The 15,915-nt window shown below is 43.9% G+C and overlaps 2 protein-coding genes across 2 annotated transcripts; both read right to left on the bottom strand.

Annotated features, from left to right (window-relative positions):
• Window positions 1-5,774: 5,774 nt before the first annotated feature.
• Window positions 5,775-8,444, bottom strand: LOC119179584 (uncharacterized). Its single transcript, XM_037430696.2, has 2 exons — window positions 8,165-8,444; window positions 5,775-6,835 (listed from the first exon to the last, which is right to left on the bottom strand). Exons 1-2 carry the CDS (start codon window positions 8,340-8,342, stop codon window positions 5,886-5,888), a joined length of 1,128 nt encoding a protein of 375 aa, XP_037286593.2. The 5' UTR covers window positions 8,343-8,444; the 3' UTR covers window positions 5,775-5,885.
• Window positions 8,445-11,035: 2,591 nt separating this feature from the next.
• On the bottom strand, window positions 11,036-14,926 carry LOC119179599 (uncharacterized). The gene is made up of 2 exons (XM_037430716.2): window positions 14,633-14,926; window positions 11,036-11,880 (listed from the first exon to the last, which is right to left on the bottom strand). Exons 1-2 carry the CDS (start codon window positions 14,796-14,798, stop codon window positions 11,156-11,158), a joined length of 891 nt encoding a protein of 296 aa, XP_037286613.2. The 5' UTR covers window positions 14,799-14,926; the 3' UTR covers window positions 11,036-11,155.
• Between the last annotated feature and the right edge of the window lie 989 nt (window positions 14,927-15,915).

The following is a 15,915-nucleotide window of genomic DNA, read 5'->3' as shown; positions in this document are numbered from 1 at the left end:
ACCATCGAGTAACGCGTCCAATGCTCTATCGACTGAGCTATACGACATGGCAACTAGCGGCACTCAGAGACACTTGCGTGTGAGTCAGCGCCGCCAGCAGCCATAACGGCGTGTAGGAAAGGGGAATGTGTTTCTCTGCCTACTGGCATTACGAAACACGTATTCTATTTACGAGGTGGCAGCTGACCGATGATCTCATGCATACTACATTACGATATCCAGTCGGCCAGAACCAGACCCTTGCAATGATAGATCGAAAAAAGAGGCATTTTAGTTTAAATGACTCGTATTCAGAACAAAAAAGTTATGTTAGTTCTCATTACAGGGGTGGTTAATAAACAAAAAGGGGTCATAAAATTGACCTCCTCTTGTTCATTCAATGAAAGAAGCAAATTTTTTAGGGCTTGTTTCTTTTTTAACCACAATCCTAAAGCAAACCACCCAAAACGAGAGCAAGGAAGGCGAAGGGTGTGTTAGTTTTACTTTTTATGCATCTTTAGTAATTTTGATGTGTATGTGAAAAATAAATGAACCAGCGTGAAAAGACAATTTCGTCACCAGGGGCCTACCCTACATTACTCGAATCACCGGAAGTTCTTTCCCTGCCGGCTGCAATTTGGCTTTTCTCCAACTATACTTTTTTGACATCCATATTCCAATTACGCATTCACATTAGAAGTGAGAAAAATGATTTTGATTCAGAAAGAGGGCATTCCCAGAAATGCCGAAGAATGGAACACGCGCCATGCGGTGCCTTACCATTCTTAGTAGAACTTGGCAAGCTGCCACCAGGCCCCAACTCACCACCGGTCAATGCAGGTTTTGGAAGACGGCCACCCGGAAACTCCGCATTGCTCCGTGGGCCATTACTTGTCTCACTACCACGTGGCAATGTCAAACTTGGTGTAGGTGTTTCTGTCGCCCTAGCGGACAGCGTAATTACATGCGGAAGAACTACAACCAGAGTATATAAAGCCGCGACTGTGTGCATATTGAAGCTGCCGTGTGGCTGCCGTGAAGCTGCCTTTCGCGCTCACTATCAACCGCGCAGCCGGCATGCGTTGCAACAATTCGTCAAACAACAAAGTATGCCGTCCCCGAAATTCCTTTCTTCTGGGCAGCACTTCGCAGGCAGCAAAACTCGCATTATACAGCTTGTGACAGGTCATCCTTTAAAGTGTAAAAGCTGTCCTCTTTCTCAGATTTACTTGCGTTCACGTGCTTCTCAGTGCGTACTCCGAAAGTAAGACATTTCTTAATAAACAATAGCTCACTCTGTGGCTTCATTCATTACGCAGGTAGGTAAGAGAGCAGTCTTTTACTGAAGCGCTGCCACGGGCATTGGGTTTTCACACAATAAAGACACCATCTCGCGTGTTTTTGTGTTGTGTTTCGTGAACAGCAACACATAGAATTGCAGACATTGTTAGTCTGCGTTTTTTTTCTCCTTCGCATGCTTTGTACCTAAAGCAATTGTGCATGACGCAGCGTTTATGTGGACGATTCGCTATATAATAATCAAAACGCTTACGAAACTATGACCCAATTGAGCGCAACCAGATAGCGATCTGCCTGGTGGCATTCAGACGCACTCGCTGCCATTTTCATGTGATACAAGTCATACGAGAATACGGAAAGAGAGCCAGATAAATGAGTCTGTGGTGCATTATTAAGAGCAGAATCAGAAGCGTGACACCACTGACTCATTTCTGCAGTGACGGACAAGTATCATGCTCAGACATGGTGTTAGGACTTTTTCTAATCTCAAATAGTTAACCAATATTCAAATATTGTTGATCTACGCCGGCACAGTGATTTTGCAGGTGCTCTGCCATGGAGTCGAATGTAGAGAGTTCGATGCCAGCAACAGCGGTCGCCTTTCGAAAAGAGCTGATTGCCAGATGCCCATGTGCTATGTGATATTTCTACGTGATTCTGCACGTAACACGCACCGTTTCAATGTATCATTGAGTACCTACTTCAAACACAGTTTTTAAGTGCCCACTGTGTCATAATTTTCTTTTCGCGAATCGGTGAAGGAATGACTACTCCTTCGTAGGTCAACACTCGAACCGACGCAGCATTTCGCTTTTTAGATATTTCAGCTGCTACTGATTGATAGGTATGTCTGAACACTTGGTAAGGTGCGGGACTTTATGGTAGCGACTCCTTGCTCCATAGACATTTTTTGACGCCTGCCAGTGATTCTACGCTTTAGTCAATCATCATGAACTGCGTTAAAGAGACTTCTCCAGCTACATCACATTCATAGGGATGCTTAATGCAACATTATTTGTAGTACTGGGAGATACGACTACTGCAACTAGTACTGGGAGATGCCCACTACTTGCCCATTTAGGCAAATAGGCTGCCTTACCACCACGTCGTGGGCTTCTGATGACAAAACACCCCTTAGCCGGGTTCACTTGATTGCTACCCAGTAACGAGGGGCATCGCAATAATATACGATCTAAATTAGCTCTACTTCCCCAGGATAGGTGTACGATCTGGTAGTGTAAGTATATGGTAACATTAATAAAATCAAGACTGATTTCTATATGTGTCCTTGTGTCTAAGAGTATTTTATTCGCAGCTTCCTCGAACTTTCAGTAAAGGAAGAGATGGGGATTTTTTGCTCACAACCAAGGGCGCCAGTACAAACACCGACGTTGGACTTGTTGCGCTGAGAGGTTATGCATTATTTTACTGTCCCCCAGATAGCATTACGATGCTGTCGATAAACCCCCCAGCTTGAGTCCGGGAAACGACCGTGAATGACGTCACTGAGATGTTTCGCTCAGCCACATTTCGTTCAGTCAATTTCTGTCACGCGTACCAGTGGTATACAGTGTGGGGAAGCGATTGAGAAAATCGAATGCTGCTGTCTATCCTTCCAAACTAAACAATGGGTTCTAGGAGCCGAACTTGAGTATCCCAACGGAAGGTTGCCACCATAAAAAAATCTTGACACCTTGGACCAGGACATTGTCTGTGCCCAAAGGTCCGAAAGCCCCACTGAATTCTACGAGCGTAGCTAAACTGCCAGCGTTGGTCCTGCAGACACCTTGCCTTAAGGTTTGTTGGTTGATTGGTTGGCCCTTATATGCCTCGCACCACCCACAAGGGGGATCGGCCATAAAACAGACCATAACTTGTCTTAGAAATAAAAATGTTTTACCCGCTGAATACGCTTAGGTGCGTCTGTTCACACTAATAGTTATATTGCTTTTTCGTCTTTTTATGATTCTTTTTTTCTTTGTCAGTTATATTACTCTGCATTTCCCCTACCCCTCGTGAAGCGCAGCCAACCAAGCGCAAACATCTTTAACCTCTCTGCCATTCTTTTTGCCCTCTCCATATATTTGTCTCAGGCACACAACGTAAATGATAGATAATTTAGCTACCGCCGTGCTGTCCTGGCGCACAATGGTTATTTGCATTGTTTTATGCCCTGTTTATATACTCTCGCTAGTAAAATTAACCATTGCATTTCGAGTTCCCCTTTGTATTTTTGCATTGTCCTCTCCCCTCGCGATGCTTGTTTTTTGCTGCTATTCTAAGAGTGTCAACTTTCCGTTTATTTTCAGCATTATTTTTTATCACTTTTAAACACCACGGAGTTAGCGTCTCCAACTGCTGAGCCACCGAAAAGAAAGTAGGTTTATTTAGGAATAGGTGCAATTATTCTGCTCATATAGTTTTCTTTTTATTTAGCATTACCTGTGCTTACGTCGCACTCGCAAGTAACGTTGAACTATCATTGCAGGTTCGGAAGCAATGTCGTTGCGACGGCGAGAATGCGTAAGCAGATCTCTCCCTCTGCTGTTTTGAGAAGCAGCTGTTGCGGATATTGCACCCATTGTCGTGACATTATATGCGTTCAGTAGTTCGCAAGTTGGAGGACGCGGCTTACGTCGATGTGAGGCCTACGTAAATGTGACGTTCAAAGTGTTGGGAACCTGTGTCTATAATGCATAAAGTATGTACGAATCCCTTAAAAATATGTATTTCTCAGTGATTGGTTGGTTTTGCTCGCAAAGTATTGATGATCCAAAGCGTTCATTTATCCTCGCGCATGTTCTTTTTTTTTTTGCTTGGTACACATTCAAAATTGAAAAATACGAGTGGGCTCGAACACGTTACCCCCCCCCTCCTTCCCTTGGTAAGGCCACTCTTCACAAGACTTCCCATAAAGTGGTATTGCTTTACACATGGCGTAGCGATGCGAATAGTAAATCTTTTGAAAACGATAGTCTTTCATAGGGACCTTCGACGCGAAAATTTTGGTCTGTCTGTCTGTCTGTCTGTCTGTCTGTCTGTCTGTCTGTCTGTCTGTCTGTCTGTCTGTCTGTCTGTCTGTCTGTCCATCCCTAACGGTACTCTAAGAGGCATCAAAGTGGTCAAACGATACTCCAAACGGCTGACCCCATCCGCAGCGCAACCAATATTTTTTCAATCAGTCGTCACAATAAGAGTTTGGGCACAAACTCTTCTGTAAGAGCGTGCTTAGCAGCGCAACTACATCACCCTAATCATAGTGTAAGCCCACGAGTTCTCAAGGCGTAACATTGGTAATGAAAATCAACAGTTAGCACATGAGTTCGGCATCATGCTGTAACGAAGCAGTCCTAACTTGTCTTCATTCCTATTTCGTGTCAATGCTTTCTACTTTCGTTCCTATAGTTCGCAGACTCGGAAGCAGGAGCAAAATAACTCCGTAATTTTATTCTTGCTCCTTTAGGTATCATACATAAATCATAACGACGTCATTTACTGATGTGATACAAATGGGTATAATTGCTTGAGCCACACTGCAAACATGATTTTGCAAATAAAAGTTAGACAATGACGTTTGCCGAAATCTTCGTATAGTGCATACACGTGTGTTCAAGTGTGCCTTCGTATTTTATTACACGCTGCTTCCACAGTGTGTGTTCTTGCCTGCGGGCTGCGCCGGTGTCTCGGCCTCTGGTACATCGAATTGTTTTGATTAGCTGTGTAGAGAAAACTCGTGGCCGGAAACAGATGCTTTTAGCTCTCTGCTTGTAACACTTACACCAGAATCAACATTAGTATTTCAATAGAAACAGCACAAAGAAGCTGTCATGAGTATACGGTACTTCAATGTGCAGCATGGCAGGATGCATCGAAGTTTCAGCTCCAAGCTACTTTTAGCAGACATCAACCTTGATTACCTGGAAGTTTCATCAGCTTCTGTGTAACTCACAAAGATAATGTAGCTTTATTGTGCAACCAGGCGCGTATTCTCTTCGCCCAGAGATGGGTGACTTCCTCATGACTGGTAGCCGTCGCTAGCCACCGATGGCCGAGCCCTTTCCAAGAGCTGGAGCTGGTCCTCAGAGCTGGAGCTGGTCCTCAGCGACGCCCCCTCTTAGCCTTATAGAGTTGCTTGTCCACTCTGTTCATCCAAGATTGGGCCACTCGGGCTTGTTCGACATCCCTATACTATGCTGTACAGGGTGTCTGCAAAAATTGTACTTTTTTTCTTGTTCGCAATGAAACCATAATGGGGCGAGAACAGTAGGTATGAATATTTTTTTGTTTTACGAAAAGAGAGATGCAGTGTCTGCTTCCCTGATAGAGCAATACATCTTTTCTTCGAGAGCGTTGGCGATGTATGAATAGTCACCATCCTCATCCGAACAAAGACTTTAAAACGAAAGCTATAGAGCACAACTTTTTTCGTTTTCTTTACTAGAACAATATATTTCCAGACGTTTAGTAATCAAAAACATTACTTTTTAACACACATGTTGAAGTAATCACGTGCTTTATTTTATAGCGGGCCAAATCTCTTGCCAGTTTTGTTATCATATATTGGAGCCTTTGCAACACAAACAGAAGTGACATTCCCATGCGCTGCTCTATGCAAGCCCTTTGGCACTGCCTGGGGCAATGTTACCAGGTCCAAAAACTCCGCTGCTACTTGTGACGCCACCCAGACCTACTGCGAGATCATTGGACGAGTACCCCATGTTGCCAGCGGCAGCTCCAACAACGCCGGTCCCGTAGCCCGTATTTCTACTTGAGAGGCCCATTCCGGCACTTCCGAAAATGCTGTTTCCTCCTCCAATGCCGTTATTGCCGTTTGGGATGCCGCCAGCACCACTTACGAAGCCTGTATTACCACTTGGGAAGTCCGAGCTGCCACTTCCAAAGCCCCCGGTTACGCTTCCGATGCCACCAATTCCATTCCCGTAGGCGCCACCAATACCATTTAAGGGGCCACTGTTCACACCTAAGAAGTTGCCATCCATACTTCCAGAACCTACATTGCCATTGCTGAAGCTCCAACGATTAGCATATCCTGGCGTCGGCACCCCCCAAACTCTTCCAAGGTATTCGTCAGGCCCACCGCTCCAAACTCCATTATCTAAGCCATTCATGCTGTTCCAACCGCCTTCAGACTGCAATCCTGGTACGGTTGGTTGACTACCAGGCCTCTGACCAGCCAGTTGGACTGACGCACCAGGCAACTGGCTAACCACGCTATTGGAAATCTCAGGCTGCGGTCCTGACACTGCACCAGAAGGGCCGGGTCCAGTAGCTGAGCTCGAGCTGCCAGGTTGTTCACCGCCTTGGTTCCTGCCAACTGAAGGACGTCGTCCGAACCATCTGCCAAATGTGTAGGTGTAGCACTGCCAGAATGGCACACAGCGTCCGTCATTGTTCTTGAAGAAAGGCCATGCACAGAAGCAACCAGACCGGCAGTCAGCTGTGCATTTCCTCTCTCGAAATCGGTAAAGGTGCTTGCATTTGTACTCGCCACAGGTGCTGCTCACGCACTCCTTGTAGACCTTACCGCGTGGGCAACCTGAAATTTGATATCGCGGATTAGTGAAGTTTAGCGTGAAGCTTTATGAACACAATCGCATCACTTACATGCAACACTTTCTAAACGTGGAATAGTCATCATTTCTAGTAGATTTTTAAACGCTTATTCATAGAAGTAGGTGCCTACATAAAAATCAAGACACAGAAAATGGTATAGGTCGAACATAGGTCTTCGATTTTACTTAATGCTGAAGGAATCTACCTGTACGTTTTGAGAGTAATGTTACTTGAAACGTTCCACTGGTCTTCCTGATTTCCACATACCTAAAGTTGGGACAAATCACGCCATCTTGTTATAGTGTGTGCTTTGATAAACGTTCTTCACACTGTCGAAAAATAGAAAACTTTGGCATTTTGAGAAGATCCGTAAACGCGTTAAAAAATCTGCGTGACAAAATGACACGTACGCAAGAAGCTGATTGAACAGATGTCAACGTAAGATTTGTAAGTGAATATTTATATGAAACATGCCTCCATGTAAATATTACCAAACTCAGTAAGTTAATCAAAGAACTTGATCGACCCACCATCGTCATGGTGGAGGCTCGACTGTGGGCCTTACTTATGGGGAGAAAAACAATGCGGGTCCCACCACCACGTTTTGGGCTCTCTGAAGAGTTCAAAACTTCTTATTCGTGCGTCAACATAACGCAAAGTGAACGTCTCTGCACATCTTGAAAAGAGTTGCAGGAAAGCCACGTACACATTCGAAGAATAAATCGGTAAAATAATGCGCTTTCAGTATCGAAGTTTACTTATTATCTCCCTTTTTCGTTGCGCTGGATGCAGACACCAAAGCTGATATATGTGCAAATAAGCAAAGATTTTATGCGTCTGGTGAAAAGGTGGCGTTGTTTCGAATTTGTAGTTAACAAAACGTCGTAATTAAGGCACTGTGATAACGAAATGAACGAGAAAAGTGTGCACGCTAACGTTTTGTTGTATAAACTTCTATGAAGCACACAAAGTTGATGAACTTGTCGTAACTCAGTGTCAATAATGACTGTTCCTGTGTACTACTACTATCTGCTTAAACTTACCACCAATAGTCACTTTAATTAAGGAGACAAGCACTTCATATGCAAGTTTCATTTTCATTCCTCACCACAGCCTTCGGTATACTTGGACTTTAAAGTGAGAGACCAAAGTGCCAGAAGAAAGATTTACAATAAAACGCTATGGAATGCTGGTTGAACTCATTTTCATGTCATCAACAAGACAATATGATTGTGACTACCACTTGCATGGGGAGTAACTAACCTGACTGACTGTTATCTGACTAAGATGATAGAAACATGCACTTTCTTACGTCTTCTCAAATCTGGAGCTCTGCCTGGTCCTGGCAGCAACTGTGTACACGGGTTTTGTGGTTCCAAACCTCCACCTCCCGTCTTTACGCTCGCCAATTGCGGTTCCGCTTGTTGTCCGTTTGTAGGCAAGACCAACGCACAAAGCGCCAGCAGGCTAACGCTGAAAATTATTGCCATGTTGCACAGAACACGTGCGATAATACGGAGCCTTTGTAAACCACTCGATGGGCTTTTATTACTCGTTTAAACAATACCAAGCCCCATGTACCTTCCGCCAATGTCTTTGCCACTGCTTTCTACAGTTGCTGCCTTTTCTTCTTTGTGGGAAACATTGTTCCCTTCCTATAAATGTTCGGCTGTACCTTTCGTAAGGGCAATTCTGTGGGCGGTGATTGATAGAAAATGTCAAATTACTTAAACAAATACGAATGCCATGCCCTTCAGATAAAAATACTGAATTTGTGAACGAGTCTATTGTTTAATGGGTCACATAGAAGGAAAAAAATTAAAAGCTTCGTTGTGGTTTTCTTGTTACGTATCTAGTCGTCTCTGGCGCTAGCTTAGCAAATTGCAGTCCGAGCCACTGCCGGCTGCAGTGTTTCTTAAAAACCAGTATAATTACTTGTGCAATAAAATCATTTTGTCTGTTACTTGCTTTGAATAGGTTAGGTTCTGGTAAAAAAAGAACAGTTAGCAAGCAACAGACGAAAGGTGAACAGAGATACAATTCTGAAGCAACATACACACATAAAAAAAGCATCCGGTTGCCGTAGATGTTTTGTATATAGGGTACATGTTATCTTTGGCTACTCCCACATTGGGCAGATGGGCCGGTATGCCAAATTGAAAGATTCGAAGCCCAAACTAGGCGCTCACAGTTCAGTCTACCTTTGCTTTCTCGAGAGTGTAAATGCCCGCCAAATATTGATGGATGTGCGTTGTTCTACATGCTCACAATTAAGGCGCATTCACTGTACTATGAAGAAACACGTGTTGATAGTGATGCGTGACATCTTCATAGATGTGGTAGCGCCTACATAAACCAGCCATCGATTTACTTGCACAAAGAATAGAAATGTCCGACTAGGTGTATCTTGCGCCGAAAGGATCTTGCGGCGAAGGACCTTGCTGCGCATTGCCTGGCTCACTTTGGTACCTCACGTACTCCCGGAGCTGATTTCAGAGGCCAAACAAACAAAAAAGTGTGTGATGGGGATCAGATCCGCCAGATGGCGAAACGACTCCACCTGCTTGTAGGCTTCAAATAAGCGTCTCTTAGCTTTCGCTAAGAGTTTATAGAGATTTGATTAAGAAAAATGGCAGGAAAGTTGACAGTTCGAATGAAATAACGAACGAAAGAAGCTTCCTCGCTGTTTTTATTATTTGAAAGAACGAATAATTGTTTCGTTCTTGCTTTCACTCCTTAAAGCAACTCGATTGTTTTTCCTAGGTAATATGGAAGTTAATTACCCTCTCTATAGGTGAGTTTATGTTCCAATATATGTTTTCGAGATAACTCCCAACCTGAACCCAAACCAACAATTTCACAGTTTACTGAAGCGGATCTCAAAGGTCACGTAAAAAAAGTGCGTGGTTGACATCTGCTCCACGAAGTATCACAGCTATCCGAGCTACTCATTACTTGTGCGGGAAGTCAACAAGTTATCTTTATTGCGATTTTGATGGTTAGTTCACTCTTTCTTAAGTAAAGTTGTTTTCAGGGATTTTACGGACTCAACAGACCTATTAACATAAACCAGAACTCTCTATTAATATTGTTTTCGGGTTTTTAAGAATATTCGGAAACCTGGAAGTAAGTGCTCGACAGCACATACTTGGAGAAGGAAGAAGAATGTTCCTACAGGGTCACTCGGGGGTCTACTCCAGTGAAAAGCAATGAACTACTCTGAGCAATGAAGCAGTACTCTGAGGGAGCCATGCTGCTAGATTTGTATGAGAAAAATGAGAATTGACTCAGGATATTTGCATTCCTCTTACAATGGCTTTCATTGTGGTCACTGTGATTTTAAACGATCTCTGTTTTAAATTACACAGACAGGTACTTTTCCTTGAAAGCACTACTGATTCTGTTTTAGTTTCATGGTGACAGCTTTCTGCCTATTGACTGGGCGCCTTCGCACTTGTTATGGCCAACGAGGAGGCTGATACAGTGGTTCCAGGACTCACAAGCAGAGCCGCGTAGTGTGGCGCTGGGGCTGCAAATAAATCGGATAAGACTACAAAGAGCCCCTTTCCCACAACGCATCAGTCACCAAATTAGCAGCAGGTGATAGCTAGAGCCCCCTTCAAACCATTACGTGTGATAACCCAGTCTTGATTAACCGCTATACTAAACAGCAGTACTTGCCTAAATACAATTCTAACGCAGAAGTGTTTTAGCCGTGTCCTCTACATCTCTACTGAAGTATTTTTGTCATGTATATGACGTTATAAAATATTCAATAACATTTTCTAGAGATAGAAGGAAAAGGTTCGTCACAAGGCGTAGAACTTACGACTCCTCGCTACCGATTATGGCATAAGCGCAGTGGCTAATAAAAGCGCACGTTTAGTGAAACGACCACACAACACTCAAATGTACTGCAGAATTGTGTTAAAACATGGTGTATATACTCATTTCCTCTATTGTCTAACTATGTTGGAAATTCGCACTTTAGTTTTGAAGCTAGCTTTTAGTATTTTACCTCGTCATTATTCTTTTTTTTTTATTTCGCAACCGGGTTCCCCCGTACATCATGTTCAATGATATTCACGATATATTGTTTTGCTTAAAATCTCAGCTGAATTCAAGACCCTGGTCGTTTTCCACTTGAGAATCTTGCATTGATACAGTTTCAGACGACAAAAAAGAGGCTTTTGAAACACGTTTATTTTACGCTGCACCACAACATCATTTATTTTATGTAGCACTACAACTCGCTGAAAGAATCGCTCGTGACGGTCACTGGACTCATAAATGCGGTTGCTCATCAACCTTGAACTTTGACATTGGTTGCGCCCACGTTGCCAGTTCCGAAAGCCCCACTGCCAGTAATACTGCCGAGGCCACCGCTTGTGCCTCCACTGATACCGGCTCCACTCCCCAAAACCCCGCTGCTACCGCCACCAACTCCGAAGCTGCCACTACCGATTCCGTAGCCACTGTTGCCACCTCCGACGCCACCGCTCACAACTCCCAAACTACCGGGGCCACTTCCGAGGCCTCCGCTGCCAACTGCGAAACCGCCGTTGCCCCCTCCAAAAACCCCACTACCGACTGGAGAGCTCCAGCCACCAGGATATTGAGGATATGCCGCTCCACCCCAGGCACCGGGATATTGCCCATATGCTGAGCCCCAGCCACTGCTCGGTACGCCACTTGGGCCGCCCCAGGCACCACCAGGCCCAAAGCCTTGTGTGGTGGGCCACCCAGCACCCGATACACCATCACCCTGGTCCACGCCAGGCTGCGGTCCGACTGCGCCGCCTATGCTACCAGACAGTGCTGGCCGTCTGGGACGTCTGTAAGTATAGCACTGCCAGAAGTGCACGCAACGTCCGTCATTGTTTCTAAAGAAGGGCCATGCGCAGAAGCACCCGGTTTGGCAGTCAGCTGTACACACTCTCTGGCGGAAGCGGTGGAGATCCGAGCATTTGTATTCGCCACAGCTGCTGCTCACACACCTCTTCACAATTTCCCGACGTCGCCGGCAACCTGGAATTGAAAAACTTTTGTCAGTGACCAATGATAATAAACATTGCGAATAATAATATTGATAATAATAACTTATAATTTTATTATATTTGTGTTCCCTTCAAAATTCACATCTAGAAAGAGTACAGAGAAACGGGCCTGTCCGGGGCTGCCAAGGCTTGTGTGCATAGGCCCGGGAAAGCCGGTTACAGCGATGAGACAACGGCCCCACCTAATAAAGCTATTCATATTGAAATAGATATTTTATTCAGCAACAAGATCAAGTTTTGAGGAGGGCAGGCAACATCCGTTACACAAGCATTAAGAGCCCGGACGCCATTGTACCCAGGATGGCAAAGTACACGGCTAAGTACAACGTAGTAAGAGAACTATCCACGTTTCATATTGACGTTATAAAAAGCAGCTTTTCATGCATGCTTTCAAAAAGGCGGTTCTCGGAGTACGTGAATAAACAAACACTAATCGCAGTTCTTGGTGATATACAAGATATATATGGTAATGTTTTTCTTATATATGTACGCCTCGTCTGAAGGAAATGGCGGGGCTCTAAAGAAAGTTTATTCGTACATTCATTTTAAATTTTTTCCTAACGTTCTCCAGCGAACAGGTTAATCACTGAAACAAATGCTCGTTCATCGGCCGTAAATTAAAGAAGAACAGAAAAGAGACCACTGTCATATTTCCTAGAAGTGGTTCAGAATAACAAATTACATTTCATGATTCAAAGAATAACATCTTCCAGTGCTTTCTCGAACTAGTTGAAAAGATATCTTGAGGTAGATCAGTAAATATACGGGCATATATCGAAGTGTGCTTGCTTTACCATTTCTTGTGAAAAACCGTAATGCATAAAAGTTTTTTTTTTTTTGCTTTCTCGGTGACTGAAAAGCCACTGAGAGAGAAAAAAGCCCTTGATTCAGGTGTTTTACGTGACCAAAGTACGATTTCGTTTGAGATGCTCCATATGTAGGGCTGTATAGCTGTCGCTTGCCTGTGGTCTGTTAACGAGCACCTTAGTATGTGCACACGAGCCCCTCGTATTCCGCCTCTTACAAAAGGCGACAAATAAAAAGCAATCAAAAGGCGTGACTGGACTTGAGCTCTGCTATTCTGGATCAGTATCTGACCACCATAGCCTCTATAAAACAACTGAGGATCAATGAAAAATAAAATTAGGGTAAGAACAGCACAACATTTTGTCTCTCTCAACTGTAAACCTCGCATATGGTAGTTATACCATGCATGCAGGAAAGTGCTATCAGAATGACAACGAAAAACAGGGACACAGTCGGGCGAATTCTGGAGTGGCAAGCTGATATGCTAAGAGCAGGAATGCAGCAAACATGGGGACATTGACACGGCAGTGCATTATGGTGATTGTGCAAAGATTTTTTTAAAGAGCACATTTTTGTTTGTAAGAATGGAGTATAAAGTGCTCGTGAGATTGCTGAAAGCAATCCATGGCGAGGCCCAATAATAGGTGAGTCAGCGGGCTTTAGTTATTACACACGTGCTGCCTGCATTTGAATTGGACTTTCTGAACACAGGGAGTTTACTTGTGTGTTGATTTTTTTTGTTAGAATCTAGGTATAGATTTTTTTTCTGAGAATAAAGCTTGGGGCGAAAATTATTGCTAATTCCTTTGTATCTGTTGAAAATAAAGATGTGGGGTATGGGCTTGGGGCGAAGCCCGAGAGACCCAGAGAAAGAAAAAAACGAAGTGAAAAAATACAGAGCTAGGCCCATTGAGAAAATGCTGTGTTCCTGACCTACAACCACGGGTCCTTGCTTCTTAAAATTTGGGGTTTTGGATGTCGGCAACAAATATTAGTCGTAAGTCGGGAACATTACGTTTACTCGATGGGGGCTTGCTCCACATTTTCCTGCCTCGTTCTTCTCTTTCTCTAAATCTCTAGGGCCATGCTGCAAGCCCATGCCCCACTTCTTCATTTTAAAGCGTGTCTTGAATGTCCCTGTCTGCTACTGCTGTTACAACGTTTGCTGCATTTAACCAACTGGGCTTAAGAGCTACTTTGTCAGTTAAGACAGCGGTCAGTGTTCCCATAACCACTGGCAGGAACTGTTGGATCTGCTTTTGTTACGTCCCGACACACTTTCAAAAAAGATATAACCATACTGTGTTTTATATATTGCTGCATATAGTCTATACTTTGTAAGTGGCCAAACTATTTTTGGAAGTGCCCGTTAGAGGCTTTGACATCACACATGTTGCTGATCTACAAATAGATGAGCATTTTATTTAAGTTGAAAAAATCATCTCCAAATATATTGTTTTACAGTGACAACCTGAACAATGAAGATGTCTGCAACAATCACCGCACGTTGTGTCTGCTTGAGTTTAATGCGAAAAGAAATGCTGAAATCTGTCCAGTCTGTGCTGATAAGAACATTAGGTCATTCTTTTGTATCGGCATACGGGCTCGCGAGCCGATGCTTCCTCTGAGTATCACTAGCAGGAGAAAGATACGTTCATCATACGTGTTAGTTTCATCATTGCTAATAGATGTTGTTAATAAGGCCCAGATGATATGTGTGATGCATGGGGTGTAAACACATATTGCTTGGCGTAATGTCGAACAGAATTCCTCGACGTTACTCCCGTACAATAATGGGTGGATTGGCAGTAGTGGCCAAGGACAGTTTCATATCTACGGTCGTATTAAGCTCCAAAGCTCCAAAGCAAAGTGCTCCGAAGTAAAGGGCTGCCACTGTAAACTCTTTTCATGCTTACCTCTTCCCAAACCTGGTCTGGGCAGCCATGTTGAACCCGAACCTGCAGATCCGCCACCTGCTCCTCCCGTTTTTAGGTTCGCTAATAGTGGTTGCACCTCTTGTCCATATGTAGGAAGAAGCAACGCACAAAGGGCCAGTAGACTAAGGCTAATAATTTTCGCCATGTTGAAACCGACGCACGAGGCGTAGGGGCCCTCCTTGATGAGTAGAAGGTCTTTTATGCCACGTACAAACAATACCAAGTCGCACCTACCCTTAGAACCAACTTTCGTCGCTGTTTTCAACAGTGCTGGCCTTTTCTACTTTATGTAAAACATTGTTCAATGGCTACATTTTACGACGAATTATTCTCTAGCTCGGACATTCAGACATGTTAGAGAGTGATTGATTAACATTGTGAATAATTTGAATACATAGAAACGCTGCAACGTGTAGGTTAAAACAATGACATCGCGAACGAAGAGATTGTTCGGTGATGGCAAATAGATTTAAAAAAAGCAGCGCTGTTGCATGTTCTCTTCTTTTGCCTGAATAATCGCAAGTTTTTGTTACTTCGCAGCATTCAGCGCGAGCCGCTGCCCCATGCAGCATCCTTGAATTCATACAAAATTATTTTTTGCGCTGAACCTCAACGAATTCAAGGAAATCATACCTGCTATAATCTTGAAAAACGTCTTCACATGCCCTCAAAAACAATGAAATAGCCAGTAGACATGCACACAATCAGAAAATGTGACGGCACCGTGCTGTCTTAAGCACAAGCAGACTAACCGATTGCACATCCCCTTCGCTTCAACTAAGCATCCGGCCTAAGCCATTCGTGTATTTAGTTACGAGAATGATTGTATTCACACATTAGTAATCTACTGCAGTTGCGCCAGTTCTGCTGAATAGTTGGACTCCACAAAGCAACTACTAACCCACAGAACCTCACCTCCCCCCCCCTCCCTTTGACAACTCGCTTTGTGATGAAATTCACGTAGTCTAATAGCGCAGGACTGTCAAAAAGGAATCGATCATAGAAACTTATGCAGCAGTCTGCAAGCTCTAAGTTGAATTTGACTTCCTATGCATCATAGGCAAGGCAGTTTTACTTCATGATATTCAGATTCGATGTATAGACTAAGATTATTCTGGGTGATTTTTTTTTACTGCGAAGTTGTGCGTGGTCCAGGCGGCAGCAAGACATGCTGCCATCTCTACGAAGTGAACTGTGATGAAGGAGGTTGCTCGGAACTAACCGGAAAACCCCGTGAATCATCTGTACAAGTTCTTGACTAT

This window comes from Rhipicephalus microplus, chromosome 7 (assembly GCF_043290135.1).
Source record: "Rhipicephalus microplus isolate Deutch F79 chromosome 7, USDA_Rmic, whole genome shotgun sequence".
Classification (NCBI taxonomy): domain Eukaryota; kingdom Metazoa; phylum Arthropoda; class Arachnida; order Ixodida; family Ixodidae; genus Rhipicephalus; species Rhipicephalus microplus.
Note: the sequence above shows the minus strand (reverse complement) of the source record. Positions and strands in the feature narration are given on the sequence as shown.

Bases quoted from the DNA above. Each gene is read 5' to 3' on its own strand.
- LOC119179584 (XM_037430696.2), bottom strand. From the start codon at position 8,342: ATGGCAATAATTTTCAGCGTTAGCCTGCTGGCGCTTTGTGCGTTGGTC. The intron at 6,836-8,164 runs GTAAGAAAGTGC...ATCAAATTTCAG, and splicing joins AGCTCCAGATTTGAGAAGAC to GTTGCCCACGCGGTAAGGTC.
- LOC119179599 (XM_037430716.2), bottom strand. From the start codon at position 14,798: ATGGCGAAAATTATTAGCCTTAGTCTACTGGCCCTTTGTGCGTTGCTT. The intron at 11,881-14,632 runs GTAAGCATGAAA...TTTCAATTCCAG, and splicing joins CAGACCAGGTTTGGGAAGAG to GTTGCCGGCGACGTCGGGAA.